Genomic DNA, 27,605 nt, shown 5'->3' on the forward strand with positions numbered 1-27,605 from the left:
GCAAAGACTTCAAGTAGAACTATAGGCAAAACTTTTTCATTTTGGATAGAATAAGGAAGAGTTATAACCCCTGTCAGATTTTATTTTTTTTGCCATCTGTGTCCCATTGCAGAGATTTCCCTTCACTTCCTGTCCCATAGTCAACCAGGAAGTGCTCCCATTGGAAGATTTCCACTTACTTTTCTGGGGGAAAAAAAAATTGGAATTTGTTTTTACTTTTCCTTTTAATGATAATGGTTAACAAGACAAATAGAGAGGATGAATCTCTCTAATGGGGTCACAGAAGGCAATAAAAACTGACAAACATTCTAATCCCTTTGTTCTCTATCCAAAATGAAAAAAAAAAAAGTTTTGTCTTTAGTTGTACTTTAATCCAGAGTCACAGGGCAAAAATTCAAGGACTCACCAGCCAACAGTGGCCTCAGCGGAGGAAGTCCAGGCAGGGTGGCAGGGAAAAGGAGGTTCAGAGGACAGAGGACCTTCACAAAGCCATTGTTGGTCCTCGGAGGGCTGTGTGTCCTGACCTCAGCTTCAGGGCCACACAGACAGTAGCTGAAGGAAGAGCAGACAATAGAGTAAGTTCTCAGTGTCCAGAACGCCACACAGAACTACAAGTCCCAGCAGTGCAGAAAGCAAAGGCAGTCTCAGCAGTTTCATGTATTTTCTAGTCTCCTTCTAAGGAGACCTGCCGCCATATGCTCCTCTGTCCATCATCTGCGTTTTGAGTTTAGCCAGAGACCTCACCTCAAATTCAGGTGGTGCCGATGTGTCTGGCTCTTTCCTGTTACAGTATACAATCATTTATGGGCTATTGTAAATCATCACAGAGTGACCTACCGTAGCTGAAACAAACAAGTGTGTGCTGGAGGAAGAAGTTGGAGCTGTATATAAAGACTGTATATAGGAAAATGTCCCTGAAGTTGTTGAAGGTTTGCTGAAACTGAAGTGGACATCTCATAATTTCCCAACCATATCCGAGTTATTAACCTTCAATAAATAAAAACAAAGTCATGGAATGTTCTCTGACTCAGGAGTGCCTGTGAAAATTCATGGTGTCTGGCTATGCAGGAGTGGGGGATCCACTTCATCTACGGCTCCTATGGGAGGGGGTGCGCTACAAAAGGCATTCATGAATTAGGCGCAGGACTATTTCAAGGGTGAGTGTCATAAATAATTTATTGATTTTCCCCGATATGTATTGTGAGGTCCTACCTATACATTCCAATGGGCAGGCTCTTTATTTCATAGATCTTGCTTGGCGCATCTAAATTAGATTGTACAATCAAACTGTACTGTGTGTAGTCAGCGTTAGGGCCTGTGTTGACAGAATTTCTTGCTCGCCAGATGGGTTTTGCATCCCTGCACAATCCGCTTGAAGCAGGTGGAATGCAGGTCAGAAGTAGCTAAATTGCAAGTCCAATAAGCCAGACAATGAATTCTGAGTGATCTCTCTGTCATTGACACAAGCTCAAAACTGGTTGACATGCGCTATGATAGAGGTCTACTACACACCAAGAAGGTCCCTAAAGTAGATTCAAACTGTAAGGGCTTGTTTACGCTACACTTGCGGTTGGGGGACAGTAAAAACATATGGTTGAGCTGTGTTTTTACTGCCCCGCCAACTGCCGGGGGTGCACACATACACCGTATCAAGAATGATCCCCTCTGTCACAGTTCAGCGAATGCAACCCATTTAAACCCACCAATTGAGGTAAAACAGGCATTGAGGAGGCAAAAGTTGTCCACCATGAATGGGTGCCCCGTTGTAATTGTGTCCCGTTGCCTCTAAGGTGGAATTTCACCCAAAAAAATCTTTAGCTTTCCTCCCCCATTTTTTAACCACTTGCCAGCCACCCTATAGCTGATTTACTGCTACAGGGCGGCCATGCTGCACAGAATCACGTATATATACGTGATTCTGCAATTCCGGGTATGGGGCATGCTGCTTCTGCTGTGATTTGTCACAGCAGTTGCTGATAAGCAGGTGCCGGCCAATGGGTGTCTGCCGGTGTTCTGCCGCGAAAGGTCCCCCCAGCGCATAATAACCCCCCCAGCGCATAATAACCCCCCCCCCCCCGTACCGCACAGGCGCAGCGCTTGCACAGTACGAACCACAACGGAGCTGCCGAAAATAGCCGAAGCTGAACAGCTGTGAGTCAGCTGTACACAGCGCCTGCGCAATGAACAAGACATTGTGCCAGACGATGCCGCACGCTCCCAATGCTCATGCTACTCTGCAAGGGGCGGGTGTATTAGTGTTATATTGTGTAAGGGGCAGATGGCTACAGAAGAGGGCGAATTTTTAATTAATGGGCAGAGCTGTTTGTGGGGCGTGTTTAACCAGTTCCCGACCGGCGTCGGCAGAATAGCACGGGCAGGCAAACTGGCTTACAGGTATGTCCAGTTGAAATTGCCGCCCTGCCATCGTGTGCGCGCCGCCGTGAGTCCAGTCGCAGGTCCCGCGGACTCGATCGCCATGGGGATACCCGCGATCGTCTCACGGGGAGGCTGAATGGGGAGATGCCGATGTAAACAGCATCTCCCCGTTCTGCCTAGCAACAAGTGACACTGATCTCTGATCCATGTGATTGGAGCAGAGATCAGTGTTCACTAGCACACAGCCCAGCCTCCCACAGTTAGTAACACGCCCCTAGGACACACTTAACCCCTACACTGCCACCCCCTGGTTAATCCCTTCACTGCCAGTGCCATTTACACAGGAATCAGTGCATTTGTATAGCACTGATTGCTGTATAAATGACAATGGTCCCGAAAATGTGTCAAAAATGTCCGATGTGTCTGCCATAATGTCGCAGTCACAATAAAAATCGCTGATCGCCGCCATTACTAGTAAAAAAAAATTAAAAAATTAATAAAAATGCCATAAAACTATCCCCTATTTTGTAAACGCTATACATTTTGCGCAAACCAATCAATAATCGCTTATTGCGATTTTTTTTACCAAAAATATGTAAAAGAATACGTATCGGCCTAAACAGAGGAAAAAATATGTTTTTTTAAAATATATTTTTGGGGACATTTATTATAGCAAAAAGTAAAAAATATTGTGTTTTTTTCAAAATTGACGCTCTTTTTTTGTTTATAGCGCAAAAAATAAAAACCGCAGGGGTGATCAAATACCACCAAAGAAAGCTCTATTTGCGGGAAAAAAAGTACGTCAATTTTGTTGGGGAGCCACGTCGCATGACCATGCAATTGTCAGTTAAAGCGACGCAGTGCCGAATCGCAAAAAGTGGTCTGGTCTTAAGCCAGCAAAATGGTCCGGTCTAAAAGTGGTTAAAGAAATGAAGGGCGGATTTTGCAATATCAGCTTACAGGATACAACAGTAATACTCCCACCCCTTGCAGACGAGCACAAGCATCGGGAGCGTACGGCATCGTCTGGCACAATGTCATATTCATTGCGCAGGCATGGTGTACAACTGACTCATAGCTGTTTATGTTCGGGTATTTTCGGTGGCTCTGTAGTGGTTCGTAGGGGGGCATTATCAGCCAGGGGACCTTTTTCGTCAGGACGCCGGCACCTGCTGATCGTCGAGAAAACACCCCCCCCTCCCCCAGAGTGGTACAGTGTTACTATAATGACAATTAACTACTTTGATAAAAGCATGCAATAAAATTGTACAAAAATAAAAAAAAATAAAGGTTTTAAAAAAAAAAGAAATAAAAATTTATTTATTTTTAAATTTTTACATACTGTGATTTGTCACAGCAGAAGCCGATCAATGGGTGACAGCCAATGGGTGTCCGCCGTTTGTCAAGAAAAAACACAGAACGGAGCTCAACCTTTGTAAACAAGGCAGAGCTTCAGCCCTGGTTCACATTGATGCGTTCTGACATGTGATTTGACATGTCAAATTGCATGTCAAATCGGCTGCAATTTCCGGCAACGCCACCATCCTAAACGCTGCGATGCCGCAGTTGCAGCGCCGCACCGATTTCAAAAAGTAGTTTCTCAACTACTTTTTGCATTTTTGGGGTTCGATCTCCATTGACATCTGTGCAGAAACCCGTGAGTTCAACTGAGCTCCTGAGCAGCACAAATAGTGAACACACACACTGGCTAGGCACACATTTAACCCTTTGATCACCCTAGCTGTTTAACCTCTTCCTTGCCAGTGTCATTAAAGATCTTCCACTTCCTGCAATCTGGCCTAGGCCAGAATGACATCAGGCCCGGCTACCTTATAAGAGCCTCTAAAATCTGCTGTTGGCACAATTTGCGACAACAAGTGCGCCACAAGATCTCGCATGTGCACGGACGCACCTTGAGCCTGCTAGCTTATGTTCCTGCCCAGTACATGCCCAGCCCAGGAGCAAAGCACATTCAGGATTTGGTGCCAGAAAATCCCCATGTATGTACAGGTGTGAAGCAGGTCTCTGCCATATCCTAAAGACCCAGCAGAGACCTGCTACACTCTTGTGTAAGTGCAAGATATTCAAAGATGGCGACACCAAAGAGGAGCAGGGGAATAGAAATTCTCACACAAAATCGCATGAATTCCTGACCCACAGGGACCCCCACAGTTTTCCAGCAAGCGGAACTGCATGGTGCCACAGCAATGCGATTCTGTCAGGCACTGTTTTTTAAAAAAGATTTTGGGACTTTACCCGCAGTTCTCGTGGGCACAGCTCATTGCTGCTGAACCGGCGATCTGTGCGTGCAAACATGGCATAGGTGTAAACCTAGCCTTAATGGGCGCCTAATGCCTGCCAGATTGACATAAACTAAGGCTGGGTTCACACTTGCTGCGGCCGTGGCTCACAGTGAGGGTCCGGTGCGTTTCTGTACCCCGATTCAAGTGCGAATCTGGTCCGAATTACTTCCTATATTTGTGCCTGATTCGGAATCAAAGACGCACGGGACCCTTCTTCAATGCAGACCGTGGCCGCCCCGGAGCTGTGTGAACCGGCTCTATCGAGAGTCGGTCACACTCTCCTGCCATGCGAATTGGAGGAAACTCACATTCATTTCACATAAGTGTAAATCCAGCCTAAAGATAACGCACTGTGCTGCAAACGTGCTGGTCTAAATAGCCTCATTCAGCAGTAAACAACAGACATGGGTGTTGCTTAGGGTTGCCACCTCATCCCTTGCACACATATTATGTACACAGGTTCTGTGGCTGATTAAGGTGGTAATTAACCACTTGCTTACTGGGTACTTTCATCCCCTTCTTGCCCAGGCCAATTTTCAGCTTTCAGCGCTGTTGCACGTTGAATGACAATTGCGCAGTCATACAACACTGCACCAAAATGAAATTTTGTTATTTTTTTCACACAAATATAGCTTTATTTTTGGTATTTAATCCCCACTGGGTTTTTATTTTTTTGGTAAACAAATGAAAAAAGACCAAAAATTTGGAAAAAAACTAACATTTTTCATAGTTTGTTATAAAATTTTGCAAACAGGTCATTTTTCTCTTTCACTGATGTGCGCTCATGAGGCTGTACTGATGGGCACTGATGAGGCAGCACTGATGGGCACTGATTATTTATTATTATTATTATTATTATTATTATACATGATTTATATAGTGCCAACATTTTACGTTTAATGTATAGGGGGGGGGGGGGGGAAACAACACAATTACAGTACAGTTCAATACAAAAGGTACAGGAGGACCCTGCTTGAAGTGCTTACATTCTAAAGGGAAGGGTGGTACAAAAGGTAATAGCTGCAGAGAATGATTTGATGGGGGTGATAGATAGATGACTGATAGATGACACTGATAGGTGGCACTGATGATGTGGGATTGATGGACACTGATAGGTGGCACTGATGAGGTGGTTGGTGTGCACGTATGAGGCTGCGCTGATGGGCACCGATGAGCAGCACTGATAGATGACACTGGGCACTGATAGATGACACTGATGAGGTGGCACTGATGAGCTGGCATTGATGGGCACTGAGAGGTGGCACTGATGAGGCAGGATTGATGGGCAAAGATAGGTGGCACTGATGAGGCAGGATTGATGGGCACTGATAGGTGGCACTGATGAGGCGGTTGGTGTGCACATATGAGGCTGCACTGACAGGCGGCACTGATGGGCACTGATAGGTGGCACTGATGAGGCGGCACTGGAGTGCACTGATGAGGCTGCACTGACAGGCGGCACTGATAGGTGGCATATTAGGCGGCAATAATGGACACTGCACTGGTAGGCAGCACTGATTCAGTACACTGATCCAGAAGGGACTGATTGTCAGCACTGATCGTGACACTGATGAGCAGGCACTGATTGGCAGCACTAATGGGCACTGATTGGCAGCACTGGTGAGCCCTGATAGCCAGCACTGATCAGGGACACTGTTGAGGAGACACCGATTGGCAGCACTAATGAGGAGGCACTGATTGGCAGCACTGATGTGCACTGATAGGTAGCACTGATAAGGAGGAACTAATTGGCAGCAATGATGGGCACTACCTGCCAGCTCTGATGGGCACTGATTGACAGCACTGGTGAGCACCGATTGGCAGCACTGATGGGCACTAGTTGGGACTGCCTGATTATCAGTGCCCTGATTGTTGGTGTAGGTGTCCCTGAAAGGAAAGCCGATAACCGACTTGTGTTTACATCATGCTTAGCAGTCATTGGACACAGCTGATCATGTGGTAAAGGGCCGCTGTGATTGGTCCTTTATACCCTGTGGTACACAGGCAGCGCCATGACAGGAGGATGTCTATGGACACTCAGTGGTCCTCTGCCGCCATAGTCCCATTCAGAAGCCTGGACAGGGTGACACAATAAGAGAAAAATTGAGACACAAGCACAGAGTGTTGTCACTCTATAACAGGAAGTCCCTGAACAGGTTCCTTCAGGGCAGGGTCACCAGGGATTATTTTCACAACCACTGCAAATGTATTAATATTGAAAGTGAGTTTTATTCATTTAATAAACTTTATAAGGGATTCTGTGATTGGTTCTATACACTTTGAACAATGCACCACCTGTGATTGGACACCAATGGGAAGGCAGGAAGTAAACAAACATGGCTGGCTCTAGTGTATCTACAGGACCCGGTAAGCCGCGCCCCACCTGAGATCTATGCAGCGGAAGCTCCGCCCCCACTTGAAGCCGTAGGAGTGGAAAGCTCCGCCCCCACCTGAAGTTCCAGCAGAGGAAAGCTCCGCCCCCTATAGCGGTTCCGCTCCTGCGTAGCGGACCAAGGAGGGGTGGCGTAGGCAGCAAAGGCCTGGTCGGCTTGGTGTGAGCTGTGATCGGACGTCCTCCACCGGCTTCCTCTACCATCAGTGAGATCTTACTAGGTAGGGGTGTCAGTAGCAGTGTGTATGGTGTGGCGTGATCATTACCTGCACCAGGTATAGTGGATATGGCTGATTACAGGTGTGGCTGGTGAGCTGCCATCGCACCTCCTTATGAGAATGCTAGTTGCCTGGCTGCACTACTCTCTGGATGACTTCCCTGGGCTGTTCAGAGATAGCCAGGCAACTAACATTTTCAGAAGGAGATCAGCAGTGCCATCTTATAGCTCTCGATGAAGTACCTGTCCTTGCCAGGTCGTAGGACATGCTGGTATTTGTAGTTCCCAAGCAGATGGGGGGTCCATCTCTAAAACGTGGGCAGATTGTTGCATGTTCCGCATTTGGCGATGATCTTTGCTGGTAATGACATCACACGTTGGTGCGGTCCCATTCAATGGCAGTCAAGCCAACGGACGTATGTCGCATCGTAGATCTGCGACCAACTGGCTTCCTTTTTGAGACAATATGGTGACTTCAGCGCTAGTTCAACAGTACGGTAAGTTACTTTGTGACCAAAATAGTTGCCTTTTAGTCGCAAGCTTTTAGAAGGGATTTTGAGTGTTTAATTGGTGCATCAGTGAGGCAAGACACTTGGATTGGCGCATCGGTGAGGCAAGATGCTTGGATTGGCCCATTGGTGCAGCAAGATGCTTGGATTGGCCCATTGGTGCAGCAAGGCGCTTGGATTGGCCCATTGGTGCAGCAAGGCGCTTGGATTGGCCCATTGGTGCAGCAAGGCGCTTGGATTGGCCCATTGGTGCAGCAAGGCGCTTGGATTGGCCCATTGGTGCAGCAAGGCGCTTGGATTGGCCCATTGGTGCAGCAAGGCGCTTGGATTGGCCCATTGGTGCAGCAAGGCGCTTGGATTGGCCCATTGGTGCAGCAAGGCGCTTGGATTGGCCCATTGGTGTGGGCAGACGCTTGGATTGGTGCATCAGTGCGGCAAGGTGCTTGGTTTGGCACATCAAGAAGCTTGAAATGTCGCATCAATGCGGCAAGATGCTTGGATTGGTGCATCGGTAGGGCAAGACGATTGGATTGGCACATCAAGAAGTTTTGGATTGGTGCGGCAGGATGCTTGGATTGGCACATCGGTGCGGCAGGATGCTTGGATTGGCACATCGGTGCGGCAGGATGCTTGGATTGGCACATCGGTGCGGCAGGATGCTTGGATTGGCACATCGGTGCGGCAGGATGCTTGGATTGGCACATCGGTGCGGCAGGATGCTTGGATTGGCGCATCGGTGCTGCAAGACGCTTGGATTGGCACATCCAGAAGCTTGAATTGGCGCATCGGTGCTGCAAGACGCTTGGATTGGCACATCCAGAAGCTTGAATTGGCGCATCGGTGCTGCAAGACGCTTGGATTGGCACATCCAGAAGCTTGAATTGGCGCATCGGTGCTGCAAGACGCTTGGATTGGCACATCCAGAAGCTTGAATTGGCGCATCGGTGCTGCAAGACGCTTGGATTGGCACATCCAGAAGCTTGAATTGGCGCATCGGTGCTGCAAGACGCTTGGATTGGCACATCCAGAAGCTTGGATTGGCGCATCGGTGCTGCAAGACGCTTGGATTGGCACATCCAGAAGCTTGGATTGGCGCATCGGTGCTGCAAGACGCTTGGATTGGCACATCCAGAAGCTTGGATTGGCGCATCGGTGCTGCAAGACGCTTGAATTGGCACATCCAGAAGCTTGGATTGGCGCATCGGTGCTGCAAGACGCTTGGATTGGCACATCCAGAAGCTTGGATTGGCGCATCAGTGCTGCAAGACGCTTGGATTGGCACATCCAGAAGCTTGGATTGGCGCATCAGTGCTGCAAGACGCTTGGATTGGCGCATCGGTGCGGCAAGACGTTTGGATTGGCGCATCGGTGTGGCAAGACGTTTGGATTGGCACATCAGGAAGCTTGGATTGGGACATCGGTGCGGCAAGATGCTTTGATTGGCGCATCGGTGCTGCAAGACGCTTGGATTGGCACATCCAAAAGCTTGGATTGGTGCATTGGTGCGGCAAGACGCTTGGATTGGTGCATCGGTGCGGCAAGACGTTTGGATTGGCACATCCAGAAGCTTGGATTGGCGCATCAGTGCGGCCAGATGCTTGGATTGGAACATCAAGAATATTGGATTGGGGCATCGGTGCGCCGGGACACGTGGATAGATTGGCGCATTGGTGCGACAAAATGCTCGGATAGGCAGGGCGCATGCATCGGTGCGGCAGGGCACTTGGCTTGGCGCATCAAGGCGCTTGGATTGAGATGTGCGACCGATTGCTGCTACAGGATTGATAAATGGTCCCCTAGGCACAGTTTTTGGTGTTAGGTAATCCATTTAAATGAGTGTGTGTTAAAGTGGAACTAAAACCATCGATTGAACAGTTTCCCATTCAAGGCACGCCATGAATGATAACTGTCACAGTTGCTTGTGCGCTCAACTGACCTGTCAAAGCATCAAGTGGCTGTTGGCTTAACTGATCACATGGGCAGCACCATTGCTGTTACAGTTCAGAGGCTAAGATGGCAGCTTCCTTGGCTATAAAGGGTTGGAGGGTTTAGTTTCAATTGCGCACAACAGTGTAAACACAAGTCAGTAGACACCAGTCATGTCTGTAGGCTGCAGCAGAACATAGTGGCCTCCCTCCGTAAGCTGATCACGGGGGGTTGCAATTATTTGCGTTGCGTTGGATTCTTTCAGCCAATAGGTAAGCTGGTGCTGAAAATCATTGTACATGCTCTCTGCCCTACCCATGCACGTTAATTGACACAGTAAAGAAAAATTTCTTAAGGGCTGAATCACACCATTTGAGGGCAGTGCGTTATCATACTGTTCATTTGAATGGGCTGAAATTGTACAGCACCAAAAATAGTGCATGCGCTACTTAAAAAAACTGTACCTGAATCGCATGGCACTTCTGTACCAATGCGAACCAGGGCAGGTGAACTCGGTGTGTTTGGGAGGTCCTTAGCATTTCATTGACAGACATGGCAGATCACAACAGTGGTGCGGGAAACACGCACTGAATGTGAGTTTCCTGCATCGGTTCTGGTGTGAACAGGCTCTAAGGCAGCCGGGTTGTACACCCAATCTAATGTGTGGGATTCATACTTGATCCATCATGATTGGCAAGACCAGGGAGGTGTAACTCCCACACATGCACATGTTAAGCCCCGTTTTTAGACTTGAGCGTATTGGATTCCGAGGCAGAATTGCATGACTGCGATTCCAGAATCTCATGCAACGTACTCAAATGTGGTGTGATGTTACAGTGATTGTCACGTGATAAAACGTGTAAAGTGCGAGACCCTAAAAGCGAAAGAGCCTTTTTTGGAGCAGAGGCAGGCCCATTCAAAATGAAAGGTGCTGCTCCACAAAAGCATGAAAAAAATTAGACACAGCAGCGTCACTCAGGCTTGAACAAGGCCTTAAATGAGAACTCTGATGAGGATTTAAGGCTTAGTTGCTGGTCTACGTTATCTGTGCTCTTTATCTGTTATGTTGCTTTTTTTGTCCCTTTCTCTTCATGAAGCCCAATTTGTGGGCGTTTCTTTTGTGCATCTCAATTGCTACTGCCGCCGACCCCCCCCCCCCCCCCCCCCCGTACCGCACCTTCTTGTGATCTAAGCCCTCTGTATGTGTTCTGTATGGAGGAGGAATACTGACACGCCCCCTCCCCCTGTACCGCCCCCTCTGTGGTGAGCTGAGAGTTCTGTGTGGAGGAGATAGATGGACACACTCCGCCCCCTCTGCTGTGAGCTGAGTGTTCTGTGTATAGCAGATATAGTGACATGCCCCTCCCCTTACCCCGCCCCTTCTGCTGTGAGCTGAGTGTTCTGTGTGTAGCAGATATACTGACACGCCCCCTCTTCTGTGAGCTGAGTGTTCTATGTGTAGCAGGATCATCCTTCCATCGCGCCACGACCCCAGGGAGCGTCCCTCCATCGCGCCACGACCCTACTACTCTGCTGACTACTGCACACCTCTGCTGGGCAACCTAGTTCATCCTGGGCCTTAGAGTACTTGGTTTTGCCTGTCATGATCTGACTGTGGTGCTCCTTTTTATTTAAAGAGAGGAAAATTGCCAAGCTGAGCCTGACAGGCCTTTGGCAGTGACAAATCTTGCCTGTAGCCACTGTACTGCTGGCAAACTAACTATGTGACTAATACCACCGCTAAACTGGAGTGCCTTAACCGATTGCAAAACCTGCTCTAGAGATTTCAGGTGTGGCATTGGAAAATATGTTGGGGTCCAAATATGCACACCCTATGTTAGTGGGGTTCCTGGTTTTGCTGCCTAAAGTACTAAGACAAGTACTGCCAGCCCAGCCCATAGTGAATTTCACAAGAGACCCTCCCGTATTTCTTTGCTACTGCTGTGGCGTATAGATTGGGCTTAGATGGTGCACAGATGCAAAGGTGAGCTTTTCTCTTACCTTTTAATTTTTTGTGTAGGAGCCTCTAAAGCATTGCATCTGGAATCAGCAGTTTGCGGGTGCAATGCAGGGCTCCTGCAGCCTGTCAGCTGTCTGTCTGTACATTTTACAGGCAGGTAGTTACAGAATGACAGGAGGGATCAATAGGCTACTAGGATGCTCACCAGCACCCTTGCAGTTTATTGAGAACTACAAGCCTGTGACTTTAAGTTGCATAGATTTTGAAGGGGGTTCCATTGCAATCAATGGGCTGCAACTTATCATGCGACTGTGTCCAAAGTCGCATGTTAGGGTTAGCTTTCAAACCCTAACACACATAATTGAAACCCAACTTAGCAGTGACTTTGAAAAGGTTTGTGCACTACTTTGATGCAACTTGTCATAGTATAAAGCAGGGCTTGACAAATTTTTTTGGAATCTAGGAGCCAGCTAAAAAAGTTAGGAGCCAGGTCCGTGACGGCGATCCGGACCTGTCCCTGGCCTGACATGGAGACGAGTGAGGGAGTGAGGGGAAGATGGGGACCCCCCCCTCCCCACCAGTCATTGCCCATAGCTCTTAGAGGGACATTTTATTTATTTCAAATGACACATTTTTTTTTAAATTGCATTTTAGTGTAAATATGACGAGGACCTGTTATGCTTTTTTTTTTTTATTACAAGGGATTTTTACATTCCTTGTAAGAGGAATAAAAGTGACACAATTTTTTTTAAAAGAACAGTGAAAAAAATAAAAATAAAAAGTTAAAATAAGAATTTTTTTTTTTTTTAAATGCGCCCTGTCCCGCCAAGCTTGCGTGCAGAAGTGAACGCATATGTGAGTAGCGCCCGCATATGAAAGCAGTGTTCAAACCACACGTGAGGTATCACCGGGATTGGTAGAGGTAGACCTCTAACTAAAAGTGCAACCTGTAGAATTTTTTAAACGTCGCCTATGGAGATTTTAAAGGGTAAAAGTTTGTCACCATTCCATAAGCGGGCACAATTTTTTTGAAGCATGACATGTTGGGTATCAATTTACTCGGCATTATCTTTCACAATATAAAAAAAAAAATTGGGCTAACTTTGCGGTTGTCTTATTTTTTTATTAAATTATTTTTCCCCAAAAAAGTGCGCTTGTAAGTCCGCTGCGCATATACGGTGTGACAGACCGTATTGCAACGACCACCATTTTATTCTGTAGGGTGTTGTGTGTGTGTGTGTATGTATGTATGTATGTATGTATGTATGTATGTATGTTTAGGGGTTCTAAGTAAAGAGATAGGCGAGCAGTAAAAATAGGCAGGGGAAGCTCCATTAGCATTGCTGGTTGTCATAACAACGGCCACCACAAGAGGGCGCCAGATTCCAGAAGGAACCATAGGACCGCAGAAGGCCTCAAAGCTGCGGCCTCAATTACCGTCGACGCGGCCCGATGCGATCACGCTGGGGGGGTCCACGGAGACAGGATACCCCCAGCTGTGCTGCCCCAGGTCGCTAATTCTAGTCGCAAATGCGACCTGGCACCCGGGTTTTGTCGAGCCCTGGTATAAAGTCACGCTCAGTACTTTTCCTTTGGTCAAGAAAAAAAGCGAAGTGCATCAAAAACACAATCCTTTGTTAGTTTTTGGTGCGGTTCTTTTGAAGTCTATTGCACCAAAAACGCAATCTGCTGCAGGAAAACCAGTCCCTGACGCTTTCCAAAAAATGTAGCAGATGACAACATTGATGTGAATGTGTTCCATATCAAACCATGTTCAATTGACTGTTGTGCATTTCTGCAAAACGTGCTAAAAAACTTGTGGATGTGAACAAAGGGTTAGACACTCGGTGCTACAGATAGAAGCATATATTTACTAGGATCAGTTTTGGGAAGTGTGGTCTCACAGCTAAGACTTTTCAGATCATCTAATGCAGGGATCCTCAAACTACAGCCCTCCAGCTGTTGTGAAACTACACATCCCATGAGGCATTGTAAAACTCCGACATTCACAGACATGACTAGGCATGATGGGAATTGTAGTTCCTGAACAACTGGAGGGCCATAGTTTGAAGACCCATGATCTAATGAGTCATTCCTTAGGAGTTAGCAGGGCAGTGATGTTACATGCTTTGCAAAGCATTTCTTTAGAACATGCAAAGCATTCTCTGAATGGCACCTATTGAAGATATGCTGTCCAGTGATCTCAACTTGCTTCTGGGTCCCATGCTGGCCTGATGCATTGTAAATACAGAAAGTTGGCTGCTCAGCACGGGAAACAAGTGGAGATCGCTGGACAGCACGTCTTCAATATTATCCAGCAAGCATGCAGTCCGACAACATCGTTGTGGCCTACATAAATTATGAAATAGAAATGAGGAGTGAACCAGCATGAAGAAAAGTGGCTCACATATTGTGCTTGGTGAAATTTCTTAACAGTGCGTTGTCCAGGGGTGGACATCTGGATGGTGGATTTTTTTTTTTTTTTTTTTAGCAGTCAATAGCTGGGTCTGGGAGTATGGGCTCTGCACTAAGACGTGTTTTGTCAACCTTGCCTTTGATGGACAACCTTGAATGTGAATTTTCTTTTCTCTTCCTTCCTTTTTTTTTTTTTTTTTTTTTTTTAATATGCCATAATCGGGGTCTCAAGGTTGATACCCTATAGATAATAGTAGGTGTAGAGTAGAAGGTGTAACAGCCCCCTACTCACAATAGGGTAAGAATAGCGCAACATCAACTTTCCTTACAAGGTTGGTACCCTGCTCCAGAGATCCTTCCATGGATACAGTTTATGCTCTGGCTGCCTGAGAACTCAATAGTCATTGGTATACATAATTACCTCTCTCTTAAGGTGGCCGTAGATGGAACAAATCTTGGCCGATTCAGCAGGAACTGGCAGAGATTCAATCCATCCATGGACAGTATGTTTATTTTTAGCGTCTTCAGCCTGTAGCAATAATCATTGTGTTCTCCCAGCCGGGACGGCTATCTGCAGTGGAACCCCCCCCCCCCCGGCCGGGAGAACACAAAAGCTCCAAGGTAAGGATTTCCCCATCAACACTGACTGTGTTGATGGGGGAATCGACCAATTTTATTTTCTTGGGGAAAAAAAAAACCTAATGCGAGAATGTGAGTTCGCGTTACGTGGCGTTGTTAACTGGGCATGACAGCTGAGTGTCGCTCTTCACTCCCATCTTTGTACACGTTTATAAAGCTGACCATACGCTATACAATCTCTACACTTTTACCAGATCTGTGGAATAGGATGAAACACCTGAACAATTTATTCAATTTGTATCAAATCAGGCAGGAGATTGTACAATCAGGTTGTACATGAAATGGGAGGAAAGTTTTATAGTCATTTTATGTGATTCATTGTGGGATTCAAAGCTTTCTGGATGTCACATGATCTACAGGAAGTGATGGAAGCAAAAAAAAACATTTTTCAAACATGAAAATTCAAAGCTTCCATCAATTAGGTAAGTGAGAGAAGAGCACGTTGGAATGGCTGGGCCAGAGATGACAAAAGCGAAATTCTGCCCAAACAGGTCAACTTACCCTTTAGGATTTTCATACACTGAGTTGTAGACCCTAATCCACAGTCTTTGCAGCCTAGGGCAGTACCAACAGATATGAAGCATTGTACCTTACTCTTGCCAGTTACTGAAACAGTAAGGTGAATGTTGAGGTCCATATTTTACTATCTAAGATTGGATAAGATGCCATCCAAGTAGTATTTTATATGATTTTTTTTTTAAATTCAATATATTGAAGGAGCCCAACTCTTTCTACCCAACTCTTCTTCCCATTTCTTTTGTCATACAATCATTTACGATGAGTTGATTGACCTTATTTATTTCATTCCAACTCGTTTAGTAATTTTCCTTATTGAGTATCCCTCACCTACAGAATTTCAAATAGTGGAAGCACCAGCGAATAGATTCTGGTGCTTCCACAAAGGCTGTGGTTTTTGTATAGTCCAGTGATGCCTGGAATGCCCAAGGGGTAGTGTTCCTTAGCTTGCATTGCCAACGTTGTCCTTTGGTCAAGGTGAGTGCTTCTGTCAATGTGTGAAGTATGACCTGTCTTGCACATTTGTATCTGCATTAGATCATTGTTTTGTAGTTGTTTTAATGTAACTTTTGTAAAATTGTTGGTTCTGTTACCCTTTTCAGATTGCCATGAATGCAGCCGGGCCAGGATACCCGCTAGCCTCCCTGTACGTTGGGGACCTTCATATAGATGTCACAGAAGCAATGCTATATGAAAAGTTTTCACCAGCAGGCCCAATATTGTCTATCAGAGTTTGTCGTGATATGACCACTCGTCGGTCCCTTGGCTATGCTTACATCAATTTCCAGCAGCCTGCTGATGGTAAGATTTGCAGCGTTTTATCTTGACATTTAAAACAAAAAAAAAATATAGAAGTAGATGTATATCTCTATCAGGGATGCATCGATACCACTTTTTAAACTACAAGTACCGATACTTTTTTCAAGTACTCGCCGATACCAATTACTGATATCTATCGCATAGAAAGAGTTGGGAAGGGGGTGGTTTGGGAGTTGGGTGAGGGCAGACTGGGAGGGCGGACTAAAGAGGTAAGTGAGGGCAGGGTAGTTGAGGGTGGGGTGAAATGGGGCCTGTGGGAGTTGGGATGGGGAAGGCTGTGATCGCTGGGGGGGAAGAGGATGGGGATGGGACGGTCATTGGGAGACATGGGGGCAGAGGTGACAGCTGGTGGAGGCAGGAGGACGCAGCACAGGGAAGGCACAGTACAGGGGGTTAGGAGGGCACACTGTGCAGAGCTCTTTCTCCCTTCTTGCATTGTACACAGTGAAGTGAGTGAACACAGGCAGCGCAGTAACCATAATCAATTTTGTTATCTAATAAAAACACACAGGAGGTGTAGGAAGAAAAGATGCAGGAGGGGGAGGAGGCAGCGTTCGGCTCCCAAGCTGTCATTACCGGTATTTGTTTCGGGTATCGGCGCATTTTCGCGAGTAGCGATACTCGTGAAAATGCCTAGTATCGGTACCGATATCGGAGATAGATATATATATATGGTCGTCCGATATGGGTTTTTCTCTGGCTGATGCCGATATTTAGAAATCGCAGCGGCCGATGTATGATGCTGGTGCTTTTACACTCAGGCGATGCAGGATGTTAAAGTCCTGCAAGCAGCATCTTTGGAGCGTTGTATACCGCTACTCCACCGCTCCTGCCTATTGAAATGAATGGGCACCACTGCCGAAGCGTCTGCAATGCGATTTGGCATTTCTAAATCAGTGTATTCTTTTCCCAGAAAATTGCGTTTGAAAGACCTCTGCGCAAATACCGTGTGACATAAAATATTGCAACAACCGCTATTTTATTTCCTAGGGTCTCTGCTAAAAAAATATATATATATATAATTGTTGGGGGTTCTAAGTGATTTCCTAGCAGAAAATACAGGATTTTTACTTTTAAGCAACAAGTGTCAGAAAAGATTGTCTTTAAATGGTTAAACTGAGAACTCCTACACATAGAGTTCAGTTGATTGATAACTATAAACATTGCATCTCTTTGATCTTTTCTCGGCAGACTGCCCAGAGAGGAGACAAGTTGCTCCACTAAAGAATTCAGGCAACTTGCATTGACTTCTATTACAGAAGTCTTTTGCAAGTCGCGCTGAAGTTATAATCGGGCAATGCCGATTAATTAACCGGTTCCCGACCAGCGCACGCCGATGTACGTCGACAGAATGGCACGGGCAGGCATATTGCCGTACATGTACGTCCAATCTTCAATGCCGCCCTGCCATCGCGAGCGCGCTGGTCGGGACCCCCGTGAGTCCAGTCGCGGTCCCGCGGACTCGATCGCCGCGGGCATACCCGCGATCATCACACGGGACGGCTGAATGGAGGAAATGCCGTGTAAACAGCATTTCTCCATTCTGCCTAGCAACTGGTGACGCTGATCTCTGCTCCATGTGATTGAAGCAGAGATCAGTGTTCAGTAAATGAAAGCCCAACCCCCCCACAGTTAGTAACACACCCCTAGGAACACTTAACCCCTACACTGCCACCCACTGGTTAACCCCCTTCACTGCCAGTGTCATTTACACAGGAATCACTGCATTTATATAGCAGTGATTACTGTATAAATGACAATGGTCCCAAAAATGTCCGATGTGTCCGTCACAATGTCGCAGTCACAATAAAAATCGCTGATCGCCGCCATTACTAGTAAAAAAAAAAAAATATTAAAAATTATTAATAAAAATGCCAAAAAACTATCCCCATTTTGTAAACGCTATAACTTTTGCGCAAACCAATCAATAATGGCTTATTGCGATTTTATTTTTTTATTATTTTTTTTTTTTTTTACCAAAACTATTTTTTTTTTATATATTTTTGGGGGATATTTATTATAGCAAAAAGTAAAAAATAATGCGTTTTATTTCAAAATTGGCGCTCTATTTTTGTTTATAGCGCAAAAAATAAAAACCGCAGGGGTGATCAAATACCAGCAAAAGAAAGCTCTATTTGTGGGAAAAAAAGGATGTAAATTTTGTTTGGGAGCCACGTCACATGACCGCGCAATTGTCAGTTAAAGCGACGCAGTGGTTAAAAAAACGCCAAATATCGGGGTGTGTGTGTGTGTGTGTGTGTGTATATGTATGCATGTATGTGTATATGTATGTATGTGTATATATATATATATATATATACACACACACACACACACACACACACACACACACACACACACACACACACACACATAAAAATAATTATTTGATCCCCTGCAGATTTTGTAAGTTTGTCTAGTTGCAAAGAAATGAATGGTCTATAATTTTTATCATGTGTATTTTAAATGATAGAAACAGAATGACAACCAAAAATCCAAAAAAAACGCACAATACAAATGTTATAAATTGAGCTGCAGTTCAGTGAGTAAAATAATTGCTTAGGAATCAACCTAAGCAAAACATGACTTGGCACTTGGTGGAGCATCCCTTGTTGCCAAGCACAGAGGTAAGATTTTTTTTTTGTAGTTGGTTACCAGGTTTGCACACATCTCAGGAGGGATTTTGGTCCACTCTTATCTACAGATCTTCTCTAAATCCTTAAAGTGCTACTAAGCCCAGGACCCTGCACTCACTATATCTGGTCTCCCACAGTACATACAACATGGAAATGCAATTATTTTAGTAAATATAAACTGCTAAATACCTTTTCTCATCAGCAGTATCTTGTTACTTTTTTGAGTCTATGCTTAAAGCTTGTAGGAGGCTTTTTCATCCTCCCCTGATCCTCTGTCTAGACAGTGCTGATTGGCACTGTGCTGATCACATGCACTCTCCCAAGAAAAAAACAACTCTACTCTAGCAATACGCACCAAACTGAGCATGTGCAGCCTCCTAATGCACTGTTCTATCACGAGATGGATTGGCGTTAGAGGAGGAGCAGAGAGACAGGATGAAACAACCTTTATACACCATGCAGAGGATTAACCTCTCAGGTTCTACAGTGAGTATAACAAGCATGCTTTACTGCATATACACACTGATTTCTTATCATACATCACGGGACACAGAGCCATAGTAGTTACTATATGGGTTATAGGCCACCTTCAGGTGATGGACACTGGCACGCCCTAAAACAAAAAGTGCACTCCCTACATAACTCGTTTCACTACTGGGAGTACCTCCGTTTTTTCGCCAGTGTCTAAGGTGTTGGTCACAAGTAAAGATGTGCTGTGCTGAGTTACACTAGAGCAATCATTGCTGGGGACTCATATCCGAAGAAACAAGGTTTTACCTGTAAACTCTTTTTAGAGAGCTGGACCCCTGAATCCAGTACTTTTGGTAGTAAGGCCATAAAGTTTTACCGGCGGAGGTGCTATTACAGGTCCAGGATTGTGGGTTTCCTCGAGGATCCCCAACTCCTGAAGGTTTAACGGAACCCACCGTGAAGGGTGAAGATTGGGTCTGTTGGTATACCACAGAAAACCCTGCGACGGGAAGGTTAAGTGGAGTTTGTCTAAGAAATTTTTCTTATGAATGTCTCCTTTAAAATCTGTAAATGCTGTCATGTCTATTTGTCACCACTGGGGGCTGTATTGAGCACTCACCGCCTCATGCTCAGAGAGCACGCTGTGCTGATTGTCATCCCCTCTTGCGCGAAAGGCACGCCGCTCCGGCGGCTTACAGACCCCCCCCACGTCATTCTGCTCCATCCCATGGGTCCCATAGGACCTGGAGCCCGCCGCTCACGTGGGAAAAGGCTTCCTTTTAAAAGTAAGGAAAAGAGCCATAGGCAACGTGGCGGGATGGGGGTTATCGCGCCGTCGGTGTCCTCCGACGTCCAACACGAGGAGGCATGATTTAAAAGGCACCATTTGTGGTGTTGCAGGCTGTGGATGGACACAGAGCAAAGGTGTCATTAAGAGCTTTGGTGACGAAGGCATTTTCTTTGACACATTTTACTATTGCATCAGGCTGGGCATTAATATAAGAGGCAGAGCTGGACTATCACTCAAGCAGCGAATGCATTCCTTCTGGTAGTACCTCTGCTTTGTGCATCAGGCGATGAGTGGAGGGGGGGTAAAAAATGCTTTAAAGGCCTCTAGAAGGTCTGTTGTCACACGACAGCCTAGATCCATCTCAAAAAAGATGGCATCCTCCTCCTGAGAGTGATATGGCTGGTCAGTGAGCCATCAGGAGGGGCTGGTGTTGTGCTGTGCATATCACTAAGCAGGTTTTTTTCTTCTACCATTTTAAGTTTTGAGCAAAGGTTGATGCTTTAATTGCGTCCCAGTGTGGACCTAAGCGTAGCAGATCCCGGTTCACTGATCAGGACCCTCATGCTGAGGAACAAGGGGTGAGAGATGATGAATTTCTCTCAAGATCAGGAAGAGGCTGATGACTCCTCTTCCGAAGATCCTAATATGGAAGGATCGGCTTCACAGGAGAGACTGTTGGTACATTCTCTCACTAAATTGGTCCGCTCAATTTTATTTTTTTATTTTATTTTTTTCTGCCTGTAACGCAGTCAGTCGATGAGCCCACCTCTGGTTTGGGGTCATTAAATCCTCCCCAATCTGATGCCTTTCCTATCTATTCATGGCTAAAGAAGCTTATGTATTCTGAGTGGGAGCACCCAGATAAACAGTTTTTTTTCCTACTAAAAAGTTTTCTATACTTTTATCTTATAGAGGAAGAATTCTATAAGAAATGGGGGATTCCAGCAATTGACGCTGCTATATCCTCTGTAAACAATTTAAAAAAACATTTCTCTCGCAGGTTCAGTCGTTCAGCCTGCATTGGCAGCGATTGGGGTATCTCAGTCCTTAAAGGACCAGTTTGTAGAGGTACTCTAAATTATTCCTGATCAGCAGGCCCAGGAGTTGGTCGGTATATCAGAAGCATTGTGTTTCATGGTAGACGCCATGAAAGATTCTATTCTCCAGGCCTCATGGCTCATGCTAGGGCTGGTGCATGTGCGTAGAATCCTATGTTTGAAAAATTGGTCAGCCAAAGCGCCATGTAAAAAGCTCTTGGCCAGTTTCCCATTTCATGGTGAACGGTTATTTGGAGACGATCTGGATGAGTATATCCAAAGAATTTCTAATGGGAAAAGTTTTCTCTTTTACCAGTTAAGAAGTTTAAGCGTTTTTTTTTCTTTAAAACGTGCATCTTCTCCAGTGCCAGGGGCATCAGCCTCCAGGCAATCACGACGGCCTCCACCGTCAGGTTCAAGAGGTAGACCTCAGGGTCAGTCCCAGGGCCAAAAGAGGATCTCGGGCAGGAAACCCGCAAAACAAAGTACTAAAGCCTCCTTATGAAGGGGCACCCCCGCTCACTCGAGTGGAGGAAAGGCTTCTACAGTTTTCAAAGATCTGGCAGGAACAATGTCAAGACAGATGGGTAGCTTCCTCAATTTCTCTAGGTTACAAACTAGAGCTCCGAAAATTCCCATCTCCTCGTTTTCTCTCAGATCAAACGTTCCCAGAGACCCAGGGAAAAGGAAGTCTCTCTTTCTGGCTTTGGCTCATCTCTTGTCTCAAAAGGAGATATCAGTGGTTCCCATAGAAGAGCAAGGGTTGGGATTTTATTCAAACCTCTTCACGGTACCAAAACCAAATGGGGAGGTCAGACCCATTTTAGATCTCAAGGACTTAAACCAGTGCTTGAATATCCGTTCCTTTCGCATGGAGTCAATCCGATCAGTAGTCTCCATCCTACAAGGAGAATTTTTGGCATCAATCAACATCAAGGATGTTTATCTCCATGTGCCAATTTTCTCCGCTCACCGGAAATTTTCCTGCGCTTTGAGGTAGAAAATCTTCTTTTTCAGTTTGTAGCTCTGCCTTTTGGTCTAGCTACTGCACCTCGAGTATTCACAAAGATCCCGGCCCCTGCTTTAGCCAGGTTAAGGGCTCAAGGTATAACGATACTAGCTTATTTGGACGATCTACTGTTAGTCACAGCAGTAAGTTACCAAGAATGCCTAGGCTGTATTCTCAACCTGGAGACAGCCTCCTTTAAAATCATCAATGAGATTACAGTACTTGGGGCTGATCATAGATACAGTTCAGAAGAGGGTGTTCTTACCTCAGGAAAGGGAACTAATTCAGCTTGTCAAAATTAAAGAAAAGTCCTCCTATTCGGCTTTCCATGAAGAAGTTAGGAAAGATTGTGGCTTCTTTCGAGGCCGTTCCTTATGCGCAGTTTCATTCAAGACTGAAAACGGTATTCTGTCAACTTGAAACAAGAAGATCCGAGCTTTGGACTTTCCAATGTGCTTATCCCCCGAAGTGCTTCAGAGCCTCAATTGGTGTTTTGATATCCAGGAATCTTCAAAAAGGAAAATCCTTTCTACCAGTCTCCTGGAGGGTGGTAACGACGGATGCCAGCCTTCTGGGCTGGGGAGCAGTCCTGGACGAAGCATCTGTCCAAGGGAAGTGGTCCAAATCGGAGAGGACCTTGCCCATCAATATTCTAGAGATTCGGGCAGTACGTCTGGCCCTAGAGGCCTGGACGCTCAGACTACGGAATTGTACTGTCAGGATCCATTCCAACAATGCCACGGCTGTAGCCTACATAAATCGCCAAGGGGGCACGAGAAGTCGTGCAGCCCAGAGAGGGGTGAATCATGCTCTATCTTGGGGGGAAAAAAGAAAAAACATTCCTTGCCCATTTGCGATTTTTGTATTTATTATTTTTTTTTTTTCATTCCAGGGATAGAAAATTGGCAGGCGGACTACTTGAGTCACCAACAATTGTTTACGGAGAATGGTCCCTTCACCCCGACATCTTTCTGTCGATATGTCAAAGATGGGGTGTTCCGGATGTGGATCTGTTTGCGTCCAGATTCAACAACAAGGTCGAAAACTTTGTGTTGAGGACAAGGGATCCGCTGGCATAAGGAACAGACGCCTTGGTTTCTCCATGGGATCAGTTTTCACTGATCTATGCATTCCCTTCTGTTCTGCTGCTTCCACGCCGCCTTTGCAGGATCAAGCAGGAAGGAAAGGAGGTGATTCTTGTGGCCCAGGAGATCTTGGTTTTCCAAGATCATAAAGATGACAGTAGGGGACCCTTGGACCCTACCACTATGGCTAGATCTTCTCTCGCAAGGTCCGGTATTTCATCCTACCTTACAAACGCTAAATTTAACGGTTTGGCTATTGAGTCCCACATTCTAAAAGATCGTAGTATCTACCTTGGTTAATGCTAGGAAGCCGGCCTCCAGGGTCATATACTATAGAGTCTGGAAGGCATATATCTCCTGGTGTGAATCCATGGGTTGGCACCCCAGGAAATATGTCATAGGTAGGATCGATCCATGATTTCCTACAGATGGGATTAGAAATGAAGCAGGCCCTGAGTACTAACAAAGGCCAGGTATCGGCCTTTATCTTTGTGGGTTTTTTTCCAACGACCACTTGCTTCTTACTCTCTGGTTTGTGAGTTTATTTAGGGGGTAACACAAATTAATCCTCCAGTTAGGACACCCCTGAACCCTTGGGACTTTTTTTGGGATATTTCCTTAGTCCTCTTGATGAGGAAAATAATTTTTTTGATTGCCATATCCTCTGCTAGGAGAGTATCGGAGTTGGTGGCTCTTTCTTGTAAGGAGCCATATTTGATTGTTCATAAGGATAAGGTGGTATTTGTGGCCTCCTCTTAAATTCCTACCAAAGGTAGTGTCAGGTTTTCATTTAAACCAGGATATTGTTGTTCCTTCTTTTTTTTTTTTTCCAGAACCTTCTTCTGTGGAAGAGGGGTCACTACATTCTCTTGATGTAGTGAGAGTGGCCAAGGTCTATTTAATGGTGAACTCTCAGATTTGCAAAACAGATGTTTTGTTTGTATTGCCAGACGATCCTAAAAGAGGACAGGCAGCATCAAAATCTACTATTTCCAAATGGATTCATCAAGTGATAGTTCAGGCTTAGTTTAAAGAGGAAAGTTCCTCATTTTAAAGCACACTCCACCAGGGCTGTTAATGCTTCTTGGGCAGTGCATCACCAGGCCTCCATGGCTCAGATCTGCAAGGCCACAACTTGGTCTTCAGTCCATATATTTATCAGATTCTACCAAATAGATGTAAAAGGTCATGAGGATATCGCCTTTGGGCGCAGTGTACCGCAGGCTGCAGTATGAATCCTCTAGTCTCTTGGTGCCCTAGTTTTGTTGTGTCTCCCTCCCTTCAGTTGCCGTTGCTATGGGACACATCCCACATAGTAACTACTATGGCTATGTGTATCATGATGTACGATAAGAAAATAGGATTTTTTTATAACAGCTTACCTGTAAAATCCTTTTCTTTGAAGTACATCACGGGACACAGAGGTCCCCCTTCTTTGGTATACACATGTATTGCTTTTGCTACAAAACTTAGGTACTCCCAGTAGTGGGAGGGGTTATATAGGGAGTGCACTTTTTGTCTTTAGGGCGTGCCAGTGTCCATCACCTGAAGGTGGCCTATAACCCACTTAGTAACTACTATGGCTCTGTGTCCCGTGATGTACTTCAAAGAAAAGGATTTTACAGGTAAGCTGTTATAAAGCTCCTGTTTTTACTGTTGTGGGTTAGGTAACACTTTAAGGTTTCGCTTAGCTTTTCGTTTCGAAGTTTGCAATTCGAAGTTTCAGCTCCCTTTGTACATTTTCTATAGGATTAAGGTCTGGAGATTGGCAAGGTCTTCTTTTTTTTTTTTTTTTTCCTAATGTGCTTTTTCTTGAGCCACTCCTTTGTTGTCCTGGTGGTATGTTTTGGTCCATTGTCATTCTGAAAGACCCATCCATGACCCATCTTCAGTGTTCTGGCTGAGGGAAGAAGGTTCTCATCCAAGATTTTAAAATGTATGGCCCCGTCCATTGGCCCCTCAATGCGGCAAAGTCAGCCTGGAACATTAGCAGAGAAACAGCCCCAAAGCATAATGTTTCCACCTCCATGCTTGCCTGTAGGGATGGTGTTCTTAGGGTCATAGTCAGCATTTTTCTTCCTCCAAACACGGCAAGCCCCCCTCTTCAAGAACGCACACGTACAGCTCCATCTGAAGTTTGCCAATCATCTAAATTAATTTAGAGAATGATTGGGAGAAAGTGTTGTGGTCAGATTAGACCAAAATTGAGCTCTTTGGCATTAACTTGACTCGCTGTGTTTGTAAGAAGAAAAATGCAGACTATGATCCTAAGTACACCATCCTTACAGTCAGGCACAGTGGTGGAAAAACTATGCTTTGGGGCTGTTTCTCTGCCAAAGGTACAGGCCAACTTCGCTGCATTGAGAGGCCAATGGACAGAGCCATGTATTGGCCAGAACACTGGGGGTGGGTCATGGATGGGTCTTCCAGCATGATAATGACCCAAAACATACCGCAAAGGCAACAAAGGAGTGGCTCAAGAAGCACATTAAGGTCATCGAGTGACCTAGCCAGTCTCCAGGCTGGTGAGAGCTGAAACTTCTAGTTACCAAGTGACAGCCAAGAAACCTTAAAGAGGAGGGCCGGCTTAAAAAACAAACACTGTAGCTGCTGACTTTTAATAAGCAGACTTACCTGTCCAGGGCGCCCGTGATGTCGGCTGCCCGAGGCTGACCCATCCCTTGGCTCTCGGGTCCCGGCGCCGCCATTCCAGCTAAGGGAAACAGGCAGTGGAGCTTTGCGGCTTCACTGCCTGTTTCCTATTGCGCATGCGACACACAGTTCCCAGAACACACAGCGCCCCATTCCCCAGAAGATGCCACACGGAAGAGAGAAGACCGAACATCACCGCGGAGTAGGAAGAGGTAGATTAGGACTTTCTCAGGAAGAACTGTGTCAGAGATTTACAATGTACATGCAGTGTGAACCAGGAAAGCGGGACCAAGACCAACCCAATACTTAGATGTATAATTTTAGATGGAGGGAAATATATAAACTCCCTTGACTAGTCGGGGGATTCAAAGTCCAGGGGATCGCCTCCAAGGTTAATATAGATGTTACCCCACCAGCATAATATTGAATGGGGGCGGTCGCGGTCCTGCTTTTCTGGTCCATGTACATTGTAAATCTATGGCAGAGTTTGAACTCTTTGGGAATGTGTTTCATAACTTGTCGATCTTTACAACTGCAGTTTTCTTTTGACACCTATGGACTTTGAGTGTTTTTTTTTTTTTTTCATTGTTAAACTTTTTAAGGTTTTTGTCCAATAAAAAATGTGTTTTTTATTTTATTATATGTTTAGCGGTACCTTTTTAAAGTCCTATTAGTTGGTTTTTGGTAAGGATCTAGTATTTTTCAGTGTTTCTAGATTTGCCCGTTGAGCAAAGAAAATTACATTAAACTTTTCATTTTCAAAAATAGAAGTCCCACCTAAGAGCACACACCAGAAGGCGTTGTCTAGAAAATACTTTTTTGTGTTTACCTATTAATTTTTTTTTCTTTACTGTTTTCTTAAAGAGGAAGTAAACCCTGATGGGTTTACTTCCTCTTTTTTTCCCTGCAAAGGTAAAGCATAATGGACTACTATGCATCGCATAGTAGCTCATTATGTGTCACTTACCTGACACAGGAGCCAGCGAAGTCGCCGCTGATCCCTGTAGTCCGCCGCGTCCATCTTGCTGGTGGCGTCTCGCAGCTCCGACCAATGACAGCGGCGAAGCCGCGATGACGTCACTCCCGCGCATGCGCACGGGAGTCGCGTCTCGCAGCTCCGACGCTGCCATTCGCGAAGCCGCGATTACGTCACTCCCACGCATGCGCACGGGAGTCGACAAATTAGGCAAATCCATTCTTGCACTTGCCGCATTTAGTGCGCTTGCGCGCCGCTGTCTACGGCGCATGCGCCGTAGACAGCGGTGCCCATTTTCGGGCAAATATCTCCTAAACCATATAGGTTTAGGAGATATTGCTTGGACCTACAGGTAAGCCTTAATCTAGGCTTACCTGTAGGTCAAAGTGGTTTGAAGGGGTTTACTTCCTCTTTAATGACTCTTTCACAGGGGCTGGTGGTGGGAGATATGGTAAAAACTGGTGGTTGAGCTGCATCGGCCGCACACCCAAATGCTAACATTACAGCCTGTGGAACATTACACATGCTGCCTGTCAAACTTGCCCATTTTCAGAGGGAGCACACCGTAACCACAAGCCAAATGCTTGGCTCACGGTTGTTGTGTTTTTTATGCTGTTTTTGGAGGAACTTTTTATTTTTTGTATTTTTGCCTTTTTTGCAGTCCTTTGTTTACTGTAATTAAGCAGCAAAAGCATTTCTCTGGTTTAGAGCCATGACAGCCTCTTGTATGACCCAGTCTCTGAGGACTTCAACATTGAGTAAGGCCAGCAAGGCTGCAGTACTGAGAGCAACCTCAAAATTGGTACCATCGGGTGCCATTTTGAAAAAATTCAGTTGCACGCACTATTTTGACTTTCTCCTACCTTTTAGCCTAGAG

At 45.7% G+C, this 27,605-nt stretch overlaps 1 protein-coding gene across 2 annotated transcripts in view; it reads left to right on the forward strand.

Annotated features, from left to right (window-relative positions):
* The first annotated feature begins 7,154 nt into the window (after positions 1–7,154).
* Positions 7,155–27,605, forward strand: part of PABPC1L (poly(A) binding protein cytoplasmic 1 like) — a 139,891-nt gene continuing 119,440 nt past the window's right edge. Inside the window, exons 1-2 of one of the 2 annotated variants that reach the window (XM_077459800.1) lie at positions 7,155–7,292; positions 15,856–16,054. In XM_077459800.1, coding sequence (XP_077315926.1) covers positions 15,862–16,054 — 193 coding nt within the window. In that variant the 5' untranslated portion in view covers positions 7,155–7,292; positions 15,856–15,861. The remainder of the gene's footprint in view (positions 7,293–15,855; positions 16,055–27,605) is intronic. The other variant, XM_077459801.1, reaches the window with a different exon arrangement.

Source organism: Lithobates pipiens, unplaced genomic scaffold (genome assembly GCF_037356315.1).
Source record: "Lithobates pipiens isolate NorthernLeopardFrog02 unplaced genomic scaffold, aLitPip1_a1.2 Scaffold_28, whole genome shotgun sequence".
Lineage (NCBI taxonomy): Eukaryota > Metazoa > Chordata > Amphibia > Anura > Ranidae > Lithobates > Lithobates pipiens.